At 40.9% G+C, this 15282-nt stretch overlaps 1 protein-coding gene across 1 annotated transcript; it reads right to left on the bottom strand.

Annotated features, from left to right (window-relative positions):
- Window positions 1-3938: 3938 nt before the first annotated feature.
- TFPI2 (tissue factor pathway inhibitor 2) lies at window positions 3939-9661 on the bottom strand. The gene is made up of 5 exons (XM_005909689.3): window positions 9369-9661; window positions 8933-9115; window positions 7543-7722; window positions 6209-6379; window positions 3939-5847 (listed from the first exon to the last, which is right to left on the bottom strand). The coding sequence occupies exons 1-5, from the start codon at window positions 9454-9456 to the stop codon at window positions 5765-5767; spliced, it is 705 nt and encodes a 234-aa protein (XP_005909751.1). The 5' UTR covers window positions 9457-9661; the 3' UTR covers window positions 3939-5764.
- Window positions 9662-15282: the final 5621 nt, after the last annotated feature.

Raw genomic sequence — 15282 nt, 5'->3', positions numbered from 1 at the left:
CATTGGAGAAGGAAATGGCAACCCACTCCAGTGTTCTTGCCTGGAGAATCCCAGGGACCGGGGAGCCTGGCGGGCTGTCGTCTCTGGGGTCGCACAGAGTCGGACATGACTGAAGCGACTTAGCAGCAATTATAACTAAGTGGTTTTTCTGTTTATTTTAAACCCATTTGTTGGGCATTTGCATGCATTCTTAGATTCTTAGGTGGGGATAAATTGATTTAACTTTGTAATGCAATTTGTTAGTATATACTGAGAGCATAAAAATGCTCATACGTCTTGACTAAGTTATTTCCACCTTAAGGAGACAAACATTCTTGTTAATCACTTGATGGTGAAATACTAGATTGTTTATATATCCTTATATTTTTCTTTTATTTTCTATATAGTATACAGTGGGTATAATAATATATTTTAAAGTGAAAGAAAATCCTCTTAATTTTGCTTGAGAAACCCAAACACTCTAACAATAAAACTCCTAGGAAAATAAATACCGTATTAGTGTGTCTAGGAGTTGTATCAGGTATAGCAAAGCCCAAGGGACAAACGGTTAAACTTGCTTGAGGTGGGTCAAGGAATTCTGTGCCAACAAGAAAATTCAACTTGCCAAGTGTTCCTCAATGAGTGATTTAAGTATTCATCCTAATCATTTGGAGTCAGTGTTTTTAATGTACATCTTTTGAGTGTCAACTCAAACCACTAAATCAAAACACTTGGACATGGGGCTTAGAAATCTGCATACATGCCTGGCTGCCCAGATGGTTCTAATGCACAAAATTTGATAACCATGTTATACAAAAATAAGGCAGTATGACGTGTTCTGGAAACTGAACATAATCTAGTGCAGCTGAATTGTAGGTTACAGATGGTGGTGGAATGGGGTAGATCAATCTGGAAGAGAATACTATGGTCTACTTGTAAGAAGTCTTAAATGACACACAGGTACTTGGACAGTAACGTGAAGATTCAACAGAAAATCATTAGTTTTAAGCAGAAGAGTAAACTGATAAGATTTTTTTAATAAATATTTCTGGGGCATCAGTGTGAATGATTGCATATGGAGCAGACATAGGCAGGGCGGAAACTTGGGAAAATGTTTTAATTTTCCTGGAATAAGGAGGCTTAAAATAGGCATGTGCTTCCCTGGTGGCTCAGACAGTAAAGCATCTGTCTACAGTGCAGGAGACCCGGGTTCAATCCCTGGGTTGGGAAGATCCCCTGGAGAAGGAAATGGCAATCCACTCCAGTACTATTGCCTGGAAAATCCCATGGACAGAGGAGCCTGGTAGGCTACAGTCCATGGGGTCACAAAGAGGTGGACTCGGTTGAGCACACACAACACAGAACAGGATTGAGTAGATATGCTTGGCAGCCAATTGAATATGTGAGTGAAGGGAGAAGAAATAACTTTAGATGATTTTGATTTCTGCATTTGCTTGCCTCCATCTCTAAATTTATAACAATATATAGGCAATGAATATTTAAAGTTTGCAATTTTCACTTTTCTATTTTTTTGTATTTTTATCCAAAACCAATATTTTTCTTTTAGAAACACAGCACTTGTAAAGACAAGCTTGTCTTGTTACAATATAAGGAAGGCCATGCCAAAGGACAGTCCCTCACTGATAAACATCATTGCCTAAATGGCTACAAGACTTTTGGCAGAAATAGCATGTACACTTGGAGATACTAGGACTTCCCTGGTGCCTCAGATTGTAGGCAAAGAGTCTGCCTAAAATGCAGGAGACTCAGCTTCAAACCCTGGGTTGGAAAGATCTCCTGGAAAAGGGAATGGCTACCCACTCCAGTATTCTTGCCTTGAGAATCCGTGGACAGAGGAGCCTGGGGGGCTACAGTCCATGGGGTCACAAAGAGTTGGACACAACAGAGCGACTAACACTTTGGAGGTACATGATTCAAGAATCCTCTGAAAGGCTCCAGGTACAGTTTCTATGAGTGAACATGTACAATATGTATACACGGGTGGTAGTCCATAATAACTTTTTTCAGTAAGTGAATTCACATTCATATTAAAAGCTAGCCCATTCCTTTTTCATGTCACAGACTGGGACATTTCTTTTAATCAGTCTGTCTGGTGAAACCACAGTAGTGACTTGTCTTCAGGCTGATTGTGGCAAGAAGGAATTTCCCTTCAACTGCAGAACGGAGAGGGTGATATGACCCCACTCCAGTACTCTTGCCTGGAAAATCCCATGGACGGAGGAGCCTGGTAAGCTGCAGTTCATGGGGTCACGAAGAGTTCAACACGACTGAGCGACTTCACTTTCCCTTTTCACTTTCATGCATTGGAGAAGGAAATGGCAACCCACTCCAGTGTTCTTGCCTGGAGAAGCCCAGGGATGGCAGAGCCTGGTGGGCTGCCGTCTATGGGGTCGCACAGAGTCGGACACGACTGAAGCAACTTAGCAGCAACAGCAGCAGCAGCAGAACGTCCTACAACAGCTTTATTTGTTACTTCATTGAATTAAAATTGCAGAGATTTGGAGTATTAGAACAGTTGTATAAAAGTCCACTTTTGACCCTTGCTGAATAGAAAACTGCAGCTGTAAGCTAAGTTACGTCCATGAACCTGGGTTAAAGGCGACGAATAGCAAATCAAGTTTTCCTTGTAGTTCTTGGAACTCCCCAAGTCCCCCGCAAAGACTCTGTATCACTCACTCAACAATCCCAGAACACAGACAAGATCCTTCTGCTGTAATCATTCTCAGAAACCACCAGTAAAGTCCTAAATATAGGCCTTACTCAACTGAAAACTTTTAATGACATGCTTTTTGTTGTTGTTACATCTCATACTCTATAAAAGCCTCCTCCTCTTTTTCCTCCTCTTAAAAATATCTTTGGTTTGTTGGAGAAACTAGGATGTTTGTCTTGTGGAGTGTCCAGTATTATGGATTTGGCTGATTAACTTTCCCTGGTCTCTTAGAACTTGCTCCTTTATCCCCAAGCGTGCCTTACAATCTGGCAGTACAATGATAGGTAAGGAGATCTAGAGACTGGCTTAACTTTAGGCTTAATTTTTTCTCTCCTTCTGTCTGTAAGATCACTTCATTGGATGGGATGTCCATTTCTTGTTACCTCATATCCAGAAGTGAATAATGTGTGTTGGCACACTTTTAGTAAGGTTAAAATTGCCCATTAGTCTCATTGCTCCATGAAACTGTTCTCCATCAATCTTTCATGCCCTGGTTTCAGCATGCACGGATAATCATTACCTAGATGCACACTTTCTTTTTTTTTTTATTTTATTTTATTTTTAAACTTTACAATATTGTATTGGTTTTGCCAAATAGATGCACACTTTCACTAGGGGTATCTTCTAATATTTTATTGCCTGTATTAGGTGGGATTCCTCTTTGAGTAACTTTCTCTCATACATTATTTAGTTTTTAAGACTAAATAAAAAAGAATAAGTCCTTTATTATTTCTCTTAATTCATTAGTGTTCAAAGTAATGAGATAGTGCTCTAGCAACCCTCAAGAGTCACCAAGGAGGTGTTTGTGTGTGTGTGTGTGTGTGTGTGTGTGTGTATGTGTGTGTGTGTGTGATGATCAACTCATGTTATATTCATATTTATATACTTACCTGTATTGTGGTCAATATTTGTTCTGATGCTCATTTTGCCTCATTCCCTAATGGTACTCTCCTGTTCCTGTGATAGGACTCATTAGGCTTTATAGTTTCCTTACTTAATTTATGAAATGGCCCAGGTTCATCTTTCAGATTTCTTGTCCGAGACCTACACTCAGCGATTATTCTCAAGACCTCTGGTTTCTTTTAGTGATTATAATCTGGACAGTAGCTGTACCTACTAATGCTGGATTGTCATTGATCCAAAGACTTTGCGATGAAAGGGTGGGAGACACATTTTTATAGAATATATAATATTCTATATATAATACAGTCAAAATAACACTACAAAATGCATTTTCAGAATTTATTTGACTCTTGGATTATATTTTCCAAAAGATACATAGTCAAATTACTAGTTTTGAAAGTCACTGGAATTAATCATATACCCTTTTCACAGTTATGCCATCATTTAATATTTATTTAGGTTCAATTGTTTAGGTTGGTTTCCAATTTTAGAAAAATGCTTTTTATTTTTTAAATTTAATTTTGGTTTTAAATGACACAAAAATTTACATGGTCCAAGATCAAAACTATATAGTAAGGTACATTCACATCTTCCTTCATCTTATAGGTAACCATTTTTAATATAATATCTTTGTATCTTCTATTCTTTGTGTGTGTGTATTTAGTCACATTGTTCTAGACCCTGTTTTTTAAAATGTATTCTGAGGATCAGATGATATTCACATATAAAGAATTTGCTCACTTTTCACCCATAATTTCTTCAACCAACCCCCTAATGATAAGTGTCTCATTTGTTTCCCGTTTTCGGTGTTATTCCAAATAATACATCAACCACAGCATATAGCATTTTCATTTTTTGTTTTTGTTGTCATACCTTTGGGATAGATTTTTAAAAGAAGGATTGTTTAAGAAAAGCACATATGGAATTTAGAAAGATGGTAACAATAACCCTGTGAACGAGATAGCAAAAGAGACAGTGATGTATAGAACAGTCTTATGGACTCTGTGGGAGAGGGAGAGGGTGGGAAGATTTGGGAGAATGGCACTGAAACATGTAAAATATCATGTATGAAACGAGATGCCAGTCCAGGTTCGATGCACAATACTGGACGCTTGGGGCTGGTGCACTGGGACGACCCAGAGGGATGGTATGGGGAGGGAGGAGGGAGGAGGGTTCAGGATGGAGAACACATGTATACCTGTGGTGGATTCATTTTGATATTTGGCAAAACTAATACAATTATGTAAAGTTTAAAAATTAAATAAAATTAAAAAAAAAAAAAGAAAAGCACAAATGTACTTATACTTTTGCCAGATCAGGGGCATACTTTTAAATATTACTCTTGCCAAGAAAACGTAGGAATTCTTAAAAAAAATCTTGTTGTTACAGAGAAAGAAAAAATTGTTTAAATGAAATGATCATATTTATCAGAAATATTAGTGGAGTTTAAATTATTAAATGTATGAATTGTCTCTGATATAAATACAGGACAAAAATTTTAACAACATATGCTGAATGGGGATGGATGGATAGATGAGCAGAGAGAATTTTCCCCCTCCGAGGAGACCATTTCTGATATAATTAATGTACTAGCTTTTTAATTCAGTCAAAAACATTACTTTATTATCTTTTAAATGACACAACAGAAATGGAAGTAAGTTAGCAGGACCTACATAATAGCATTTTAACATTTTTTGAAGTATTGGTACATCTTCAAATTTGTCTCCTTGGGCCTAAAATATAATCTAATTTTAAAATGCAAAATTAAATATATTTGCTGGTCCTTTTTATAATCCTATATGTTAAAAAATATGATTATATTGTCTTATGTTTTTCAGTTAAATCATCTTCTGAAATCAGGGAGAGCAACCCCAAGAACTGAGTGAGTCGTATTTGCTTTTATATCTTAAACACAGCAAGAATTTAACCTCATAAAAAAATAGTTGAATAGCATATTAAAAACAATAGATTCACATTTGAATAGCAGCTACTTATGTATTAAAAAATACACAAATAAAAAATGTAACAGGTAAGAACTGGTGAATAAATCACTGATGATTCGCTTGCCTGTGTTACCATGTTGTCCTTCAGATATAACCATAAGGACATTCACAAGATGACATACAGAAAAACAACAACAAAAAAAGCTGGTTAAAACTGCTTCTTTTTAATTTTCAGTCTTCTATTGGCTAAGAGAAGTCTTGGCATCTTCTTGTTCTTTTCCTTCTTCAAGGCTAAGATCAACAAAATAAAAATAAACATCATATGTCCCCAGTCTGTAGACTCATTATAAATCACCATTTCCGACATGCTTACAAACCCACCTCGTCTTACTTTTAATGAGTATGAAGTCAGTTTTACTCACTATCCACTAAGTTAATAACATTCTACCTGTAAAATACAGCTACTGCCGACTGTAGTTAGCCTGTGTAAGCATTTAGACAAAACGGATCAGTACTGAAGTGCTATGTATGTAGAAGTAGTCTAGAAATGGCGATATGCTATTAGTAAAATGGGTACATAAAATAATTTTGTTTATGAATTATGTATAAAGTTAGTTTAAAAACTGAATAAGAAAAAAACCCAAAACATTACCTTTTACACAAGTGCGTTTGCAGTCCTTCAAGTTGACAAAATTATTGTCATTCCCTCCACACCCAGTATAGTTGAAGGCCTCACAGGCTTTGTGTCTTGGGTTAAAATAATAGCGAGTGACATTAGCAGAACACAGCCCCTCATCTTTTGGGCTGTAGCAAAATACTGGAGCTTAACAGAAAAGAAAATAAAATTAGAAATGCAGTAATACTGGAAATAATAAGCTGTGCTGATTACTGAAGTAACTGAAGAACATCTAATCCCATAGAAGCTTCTTTCTGAATCCAAAATATTATACTAAGCCATTTAAAAAGTGTGCCTTAAATTTCAAACACATAGTTTGTTAATTATAAATTCTTACGGAATTTATAATTTATCTTATGGAATTTCAAGCTATATCTTGTATCATTTGAATGTGTAAAGAAATAAACCCCAAAATCATATGGTCAGGTAAAAATGAGCTATGTTTCAAGAGAAAATATGTGACATGCTTTGGCATACTCTCTTGTGTTGGTAGTTTTATTTTCAATGTTTCTATCAGCTCTCCTTCCATTATTAAGGAAGAATACATATATCTAATTCCCAGGTAGCCACTGGAACACTTAAATTTACATAAACAATTTAAGAGAACACCAGCAACAAGCAACTCCTCATTAATTCAAGATTTTGCATACTCAACACGGTATAGCTACAGAGCTTTATCACAGACTGCCAAAGCAAATTTTCCTTGTTTGTTGAACTTATCTATGTGTACATGTCTCTGCTGTGCCTACGGAAAACACCTGGACTGTCTCTACAAACATTACCCACTACCCAAGTAACCCATCATTTTAGGGATCGCATGGGGTATGTGGGTAAAACATGGGGAGGAGAGATCAATTTGTGTTACAATCTGTAATTACTAAAGAACACAGAAATCTGAAGAAAAAGTTTAGAAATCTTCAGGTTTCACCAGCTTAAGTCTATCACACTATCTCATATACATACCTGATTTCATGCATGTGATTCATTAATGAACACTGTAGTTTTTTTATGTGCAAGTTAAATAGATGAGAAATAGTTCTAAAGAAACAATGCCAAAGAGGAAGTAAAAGCTTGAATCATAGCTTCGTCACTTTCCAGCCCTGAGAACTTGGCAAGTTATTAACCTTCTAGCTCACACTCTCACATGTAAAAATACTCCCTCACGGGGCAGTAGTGTGCAGACTGGTATCATATTATACGTGAAATCATCAGAATGCAAACCAGCTTAATTTCATATCAAATTATTAATGTTTTCACCATAAAGTCTAAATAAAGAAATGAAGTACAGACACCACAAAGAGAGTATTTACCTCTCTTTGGTGCACAGAAGTCCATACACGTAGCTTCATCCGGGAACCGGTTCTCATTGCTGTGACACCCGCCAGATATGAACTTTTTACATGTCATAGAACTTAGATTGAAGAAATACTGTTCTCTGAGCTCCCCACACTGCTTCTTATTCACTTTTAACCGGCAAATTTTGGGAACTTCTAGGAAAAGGAGGGCATAAAACAATGTTAGTCAAAAATTAGCCTTCTTATTCTTCCTGTAAAACTTAACTGTATTTTCAGAAGCCACTGGTGATGGCCAGGAGTAGAGTGGCAGTGGGGGTGGGAGGCATGATATTTAGTGCTGGGCTAGTAAACGCCCAAAAGATTGCCCATTAGTCCAGCTACAACAAGATTTTGTATCCTTGGGTCCAGCATTCCACAGATTCAACCAACCCAGAGAGAAAATATTCAGGAAAAAATAATTCCTGAAAATTCATTAAAAAAAAAAAAAACAAAGCTTGAATTTGTCCTATGCTGGTAGGGAATCTAGAGATGATTTAAAGTATAAGGGAGAATGTGCACAGGTTATATGCAAATACTGTGGATTTTGGCATCAGAGAGTTGGGGTCTTGGAACCAGTCACTGCAGACACTGAGAGACAACTCTATTCAGCTTCTGTTTTTTTTTTTTTAACAGTGTCTCCAGACCTGATTCAGCTATGATAAATTTTTCATGCTTACTGGAAAGATTATTCTCTCAGAGTGTTCTGATTGTTTCTATGTATGAAATTAATCAAACTTATTCATAGGAATACATATTTTTCCCTGGCTCGGTTCCTTTAACAGCTGAGCCCCATGTTCTATTACAGGCCTTCACAGAGACAGTAGACATAATTAAAATAAAATTGCAAACAGCATTGTGAATCTCTGTATTTTTTATATCTCTATACTAACCCAAGATCTCTTTGGGTATCAAGGGACAAAAGTAAGGTTATAATTAGCTAAATTCAGACGTTAATAACAAAATCCACTGAAAGTATTTCAGATCGCTACACAGTGGGCAAGAGAAAAATGCCCTCTCAAGGAGGCATAAAAACCATAGGTTTAGAACTAATGATAAATACAGACAGGCACTTATGTTGCACCTAATACATGACACTCTTGCATCCTTATGCCTTAGGAGAAATCTTTCCAAAGTCTGCACACACACTGAATTATGATAAATGCCAGTTAAGGGAGAGGAAATGTTTGTCGTTGGAAGTTTCATGATCACTTTTAGTCAACTGAAAAGCAATAAGCCTAACTTAGTATCCGAGAAAATCAAGGATGAAACTTACTATAGAAAATGGGATGTGAAAAATAAGCTCATTTCCCACTTAGCCCTTCTCTGCCGCAGTACTGGAGTTCTGGGAGTGGGAGAGAGCACTTACTCTCAATCTTCCAGCACGCTTCGTTGCAGGCCTCCAAAGTTTCAAAATTGTTGGCATTGCCCTCGCAGCCTCCGTACATGAACTCGCGGCAGCTCTGCGTGTACCTGTCGTAGTAGTAACTGGGGATCCGCGCCCGGCAGGGCCCGTCGTCCGGGGGCAGGAGGCAGATCTCCGCGTTATTTCCTACGGAGGGGTAGGAGGTCAGCCGCATCTCCGTGGAGGGAGAGGCTTCCCGGGGTAGTGGGGGTGGGGAGGTTTGTCCCAGCAGCTTCCCAGCCTAGCAGAAGGGCCTTACAGAGACAGAAAGTGCAAACTTGCGGTGCACGACAGGAATTAGGGGGAAGGAGGGCGCAGAGAGCGGGTGCAGGGGTCCGCGGAACCCCTGCCGCCTGGCCAGGGCGAAAACGGGTCCCCTGGGCGCGGGTTGGTGGGGTACCTGGCGGCGCCTGCGAGGCATCACCCAGCGCAGTTCCCACGAGGAGCAGCGACAGAAGCATCAGCCAGAGGGGGCGAACCGAGTCCATGGTGTCCGGATTCAGACGTTGCCGGCGAGAGGAGGGGAGGAGGGTGCACAGCGTCCAACCTCCAGGCGGTCTGGATCCCAGCGCCGTGGGTGCCGCTGCTTTTGTAGGGTTAGCGGCCCTCAGAGACGGGACAGGGCGGAGCGCGCCTTCGTGGAGCCTGGAAGGGGAGGCTGATTCATGCCCCGTGAGCTCTGTGACCCGGCCGCCTCCCTGCGCTGGAAAGTGTGTGCGGGGGAGAGGAATTCCCCGCCAAGCTGAACCTGGCCCCAAACTTTCTCCCGTGGCTCTGCGGGGATGACCCAGATGAAGCATTGTGTCAGAGATGGGAAGTCGACAGGCTTGAGGGAAATGACCTGGGTGTGATTGCACAAGGTTCCAACGTGCAGCATCACGCAGAGGCCTGAACCCACACTTTGAAAGCTCAAAGTCTATGTCTTTGCCGGGTACAAAGTGTGAAACTCCTAGGGCCCAAGGAAGCGGAGCTTATTACATTATATCCTTTAATTAGATTACAAATGTAAGCATATGCGTATCTATTTACTTTATACATAGATATGGGCTTCCCTGGCAGCTCAGATGGTAAAGAATGTCCCTGCAGTGAGGAGACCAGATTCAATCCCTGGGTAGGGAAGATCCCTTGGAGGAGGGAATAGCAACCCACTCTATTCTTGCCTGGAGAATTCCATGGACAAAGGAGCCTGGCAGGCTTCAGTCCATGGGGTCGCAAAGAGTTAGACATGACTGGGGGACTAACACTTTCACACATATTCATATTTCAGTAGAGGTCTAATTTACATTTCATGGGCTCATAATATGTCTAAGTGTATAGTTAGATCAATTTTGACAATTATATATACTTTTGTAATCACCACTCCAATCCAGAATTAGAACATTTCCATCACCCCAGAACATTCTCTTATACCCTTTCCCAGTCCATCCTTCCAACCCTAGGCCAGGAACAATAGCTCTTCTGATCAGCATAGATTTGATTTCCCTGTTCTAAATCTCATGCAAACAGAATCATAAAATATGTACTGTTTTGTACTTCACTGTACTGTTTTTAAGACACACATATGCTATTGTAGGGGCTTTCCCTCGTGGCTCAAATTGTAAAGAATCTGCCTGCAATGTGGGAGACCCAGGTTCAATCCCTGGATTGGGAAGATCCCCTAGAGAAGGGAATGGCAACCCACTCCAGTATTCTTGCCTGGAGAACCCCACGGACAGAGTAGCCTGGCGAGTCACAGTCCACGGGGTCCCAAAGAGTCGGACACGACTAAGCGACTAACACACACACTCACATGCTCTTTCAGAGTTTGTTCCTTGTAAATGTTGAGTAGTCTTGCAATGTATGAGTATACAACAAATGTCCTGTTACTGGACATTTGTGTTATTTCTAGTTTGGGGCTACTACTATGAATAAAGCTGCTTTGTGTATGCAAACAACTCTTATTACTCTCGAATAAAATACTTTAAAATGTTAGAAACTGCCAAATAGTTTTCCAAAATGATTTTCCACCCCTGTCAGCCATGTGTTTGAGTTATAACTGTGTTTTTGGACCCGGAACAGGAAAATCCAAAAAGCAATGGCCTTGAGGGATGTGGTGAGTAGATCCTGAAGCTTTGACCAAATCAGCTGCTTCCCATACATTTCTCAGTGTCAGTTTGTCTATTACCATTCAGTGGTGCTTTGACATAATAGCCTGAGCCTAGCCTTTTGTTTATACAAAACAAATGGTCTACCCTGGGATTTTATATGAAATGTGAAGGATATTTTTGGAGAATATTTTAATGGGTTCTCTTGATGACTGTGTATTTCCTTCCTCCACCTTTTCCTTTTGCTCTATTTAATATTCTTAAGAGAGTAACTATTCCTGGCTGCTTCCAAAGATACTGAAGGGAGTTTACAAGAGTTCTTTCCAGTTTCGGAAAATCTCTCTGCTCAAGGTGAGTTAGTGATCTGGGATATTTCCACATATAATGCCTAGGGCCAGTTCTCGGTTTTCCTGGTATCATGGCAACGAACCATATTCCTAGGAAAACTAGCCTGGTCTGGAAATACTCTGTGTCACTTATACTGTCAGATTGCTAGATATCTGTGGTTAAGAGTGACAGGGTTATAAGGATAAAGTGGACAACCAGTTTGCCAGGAAGGAAAAAAGAAATGGGGGAAGGGTGTGTTGGTTTGAATATTTTACTGGTTTCCATGGCATAAATGCTCCCAGTTATGGCTGATTCCAAACCACCAGAGTTGGAAATTAATGAATACAGTTGAGTTCACCAGAGCCAACGCGAGTTGGCTCCAGCAAGTCAAACACTGAGGCAGCCAGCTGGTTTTGGAAATATATACTCCTCTGAGAATCAGATTAGATCTTCCCAATACCTCCCAAATACTAATAGGGGAGGGAACTTTTACCAGACATTTAGCCAGGATCATGTTGAGACAATCACTTCATGGCAAATAGATGGGGAAACAATGGAAACAGTGACAGACTATTTTCTTGGGCTCCAAAATCACTGCAGATGGTGACTGCAGCCATGAAATTAAAAGATGCTTGCTCCTTGGAAGTAAAGCTATGATAAACCTAGACAGAGTATTAAAAAGCAGAGACAGTACTTTGCTGATAAAGGTCCATATGGTTTTTCCAGTAATCATGTATGGATGTGAGAGTTGGACCATAAAGAAGACTGAGCACCGAAAAAATTGATGCTTTTGAACTGTAGTGTTGGAGAAGACTCTTGAGAGTCCCTTGGCCTGCAGGGAGATCAAAACCAGTAAATTCTAAAGGAAATCAATCCTGAATATTCATTGGAAAGACTGATGCTAAAGCTGAAAGTCCAATACTTTGGTCACTTGATGGGAAAAGCCGACTCATTAGAAAAGACCCTAATGCTGGGGAAAGATTGAAGGCAGGAGAAGAAGGGGATGACAGAGGATGAAAAGGTTGGATGGCATCACTAACTCAATGGACATAAGTTTGAGCAAGCTTTGGGAGATGGTAAAGGACAGGGAAGCCTGGCTTGCTGCAGTCCTTGGGGTCACAAAGAGTCAGACACGACTGAGTGGCTGAACAACAACAACAATGTTGAGAAGAAAAGCTAATTCAACTTCAAAGGTAACTTATTTGCATTCTTCTGAATCTGTTTAAATATGTCTCCCAAATGGACTAAAAACAGATTCAAGGATTGAGACTCAGACACAATTACCATTCAGCATTGACTATTGTCAATTGTTCTTTGTTCTCAGCTGCTAGCAATTTGTGATCACTTTTTGCTTCATGTATTAATAGAAAGAATAATATTTTGAATTAGGGCAGATTATTTTGGGGAATTGCACGGTGCAGTGGGAAAGCAGACTTGGGAGTCAGAGGGTACCTGGATTTTCTTTCTTGCTTCTTTGGAAAAGTTACATAAACTCTTAGAGCCTCAGTTTTCTTACCTGTGAAATGGATATACTTACTGTCCCTTATAAGTGTGCTGGGAGGATTTGACTCAGACAGTAAAGAATCTGCCTTCAAGCAGGAGACCCAGGTTCGATCCCTGCATTGGGAAGATCCCCTGGAGAAGGGATGGCTACCCATTCCAGTATTCTTGCCTGGGAAATCACATGAGGAGCCTGGCTAGCTACAGTCCATGGGGTTGCGAAGAGTTGGACATGACTAAGCACATATACACACACGCTGAATATAAGATGCATTCCAACTTCAGAGATAATATAAGAAAAAAGGAGTGTCATAGAATTGACAAAATGCACAGTTCTTAAGGGATCAGTCCCGGGTCTGGAAGATCCCCTGGAGGAGAGCATGGCAACCACTCCAGTATTCTTGTCTGGAGAATCCCATGGATAGAGGAGCCTAAAGGGCTATGGTCCATGAGGTTTCAGAGTCAGACACGATTAAGCGACTAACACACACACACACACACACACACACATGAGGATTAAAAGGAAAGCACCTAGGAACTCAGAGAGATGAGCTTCAGCTCCTCACACACAGGCACAGAATCCACTACAGTCACCCCATGTCCCAGTTCCCACTGAAAGCCTTGGCACAACATTTTAAGATGGAGCACCAACCACAATTGAGAAGCAGAGCATCACGGATTGACCTTGCAGAACTGCAACCCATGACTTTGCTCCCATCAGATTTCCTCTTTGGCTGAGCTCAGAGGTCACCTCTCCACTTCAGAAGGTGTCGCACAGTCAGATATTGCTTTGTGAGGAGCTCTTCTGGGGAGGTGAGCATCAGCCCCAGCAGGCGCTCACTGCCCTCCGGCCTGCTGTGTAACAGATGGAGGGACATGAGGGCAAGACCAGACCTTTCACCCCTTTGAGGTACAGAGGCTATGGACGCAGGCTGCAGTTTGTGCACAGAGGTGCTCTAGACATGTCCATTTCCTCCCTTGTTGTTTAGTCTCTCAGTTGTGTCCTACTCTTTTGCAACTCCATGGACAGTAGCCCTCCAGGCTCCTCTGTTGTCCATGGGATTTCCCAGCCAGGAATACTACAGTGGGTTGCCATTTCCTTCTCCAGGGGGTCTTCCTGACCCAGGGATCAAACCCACGTCTCTGCATCTCCAGCATTGGCAGGTGGATTCTTTACCGCTGAGCCACCTGAAAAGTCCAGTTTCCTCCGTTGCTCTGTCCCAAATGGAGCATGTCTCTAACAGCTCTGTGACCACTGAGCAGGGACAGGGAAGGACAACTGAACACATGGGGGAGTTAGGAGTGTGAAATTGTCAATCCAGGTGATCAGGAAGAACATTACCCCTCAGTTGCAAAACTCTTGAGTATTTCTATATCCCTAAAAAAGATCTTTTCCAATATAAGAGGAAGCTAAAATTCCTGGGACTACTTTAAGTTGCTAAATTTATTTTTAGGACCATGTGGAAAGGAGCTATGTGACCACTACAATCAGCCTCCATACGGATGTCATAGTACTTCTATCTCCTTAAACCTGTATCTAGGCCAAAAGGTTAGCACAGCACAGCCGAGAAACAGAATTCCTTTATCCGAGTCAACAGGAAGTGCAAGGCTGGAGGGAACTGGGAAGAACAGTCACCCAGATTGATTTGTCATTGCCAGACCAAGTGACAGCTCTAATGGCGCAGCTAAAGACAGAGGCTCAAAATAGCTTAGAGATCTGTAAAATAAGGCATGGAGTTCGTACATTCTTATGGTGCGTGCATGAGTGCTCAGTCATGTCCAACTCAACTGGGCTGACAAATACAATCCTATGGACTGTAGCCCACCAGGCTCTTCTGTCCTTAGGATTCTCCAGGCAAGAATCCTGGAGTGGGTTGCCATACCCTCCTCCAGGGGATCTTCCCAACCCAGGGATTGAACTCAGATCTCCTGCATTGAAGGTAGGTTCTTTACCACTGAGAAACCTTTGAAGTCCCCATTCTTATAGAATGAATGCTGAAAAGAACTGTTAATACCATCTGTTCCAGTATTATTATTTTACCTTTACGAGTTGAGGCCTAGAAAGATAAAATGGTTGGTCATGTTCACTTGCCTTCATTGTTGGCAGAGCTGAGCCTAGAACCCACATTCCTGATACTTAGTCAGCCCTGGATTCTTTCTGACATAGCCAGATTGAGGCTCTTTCCACTGTGTCAGGACCTTAGAGTATTTTCTGCTTCATTTCTCAGACATGTCCAACTCTTTGCAACCCCATGGTCTGATCCTCTGTCCATGGGGATTCTCCAGGCCAGAACACTGGAGTGGATTGCCATGACCTCCTGCAGGGGATCTTCCAAACCCGGGGATCGACCAGGTCTCCTGCTTTGCATGCAGGTTCTTTACCATCTGAGCCCCCAGGGAAGC

The sequence above is a fragment of the Bos mutus genome, chromosome 4 (assembly GCF_027580195.1).
Source record: "Bos mutus isolate GX-2022 chromosome 4, NWIPB_WYAK_1.1, whole genome shotgun sequence".
NCBI lineage: Eukaryota > Metazoa > Chordata > Mammalia > Artiodactyla > Bovidae > Bos > Bos mutus.
This window is presented reverse-complemented; position numbering and strand designations above follow the sequence as displayed.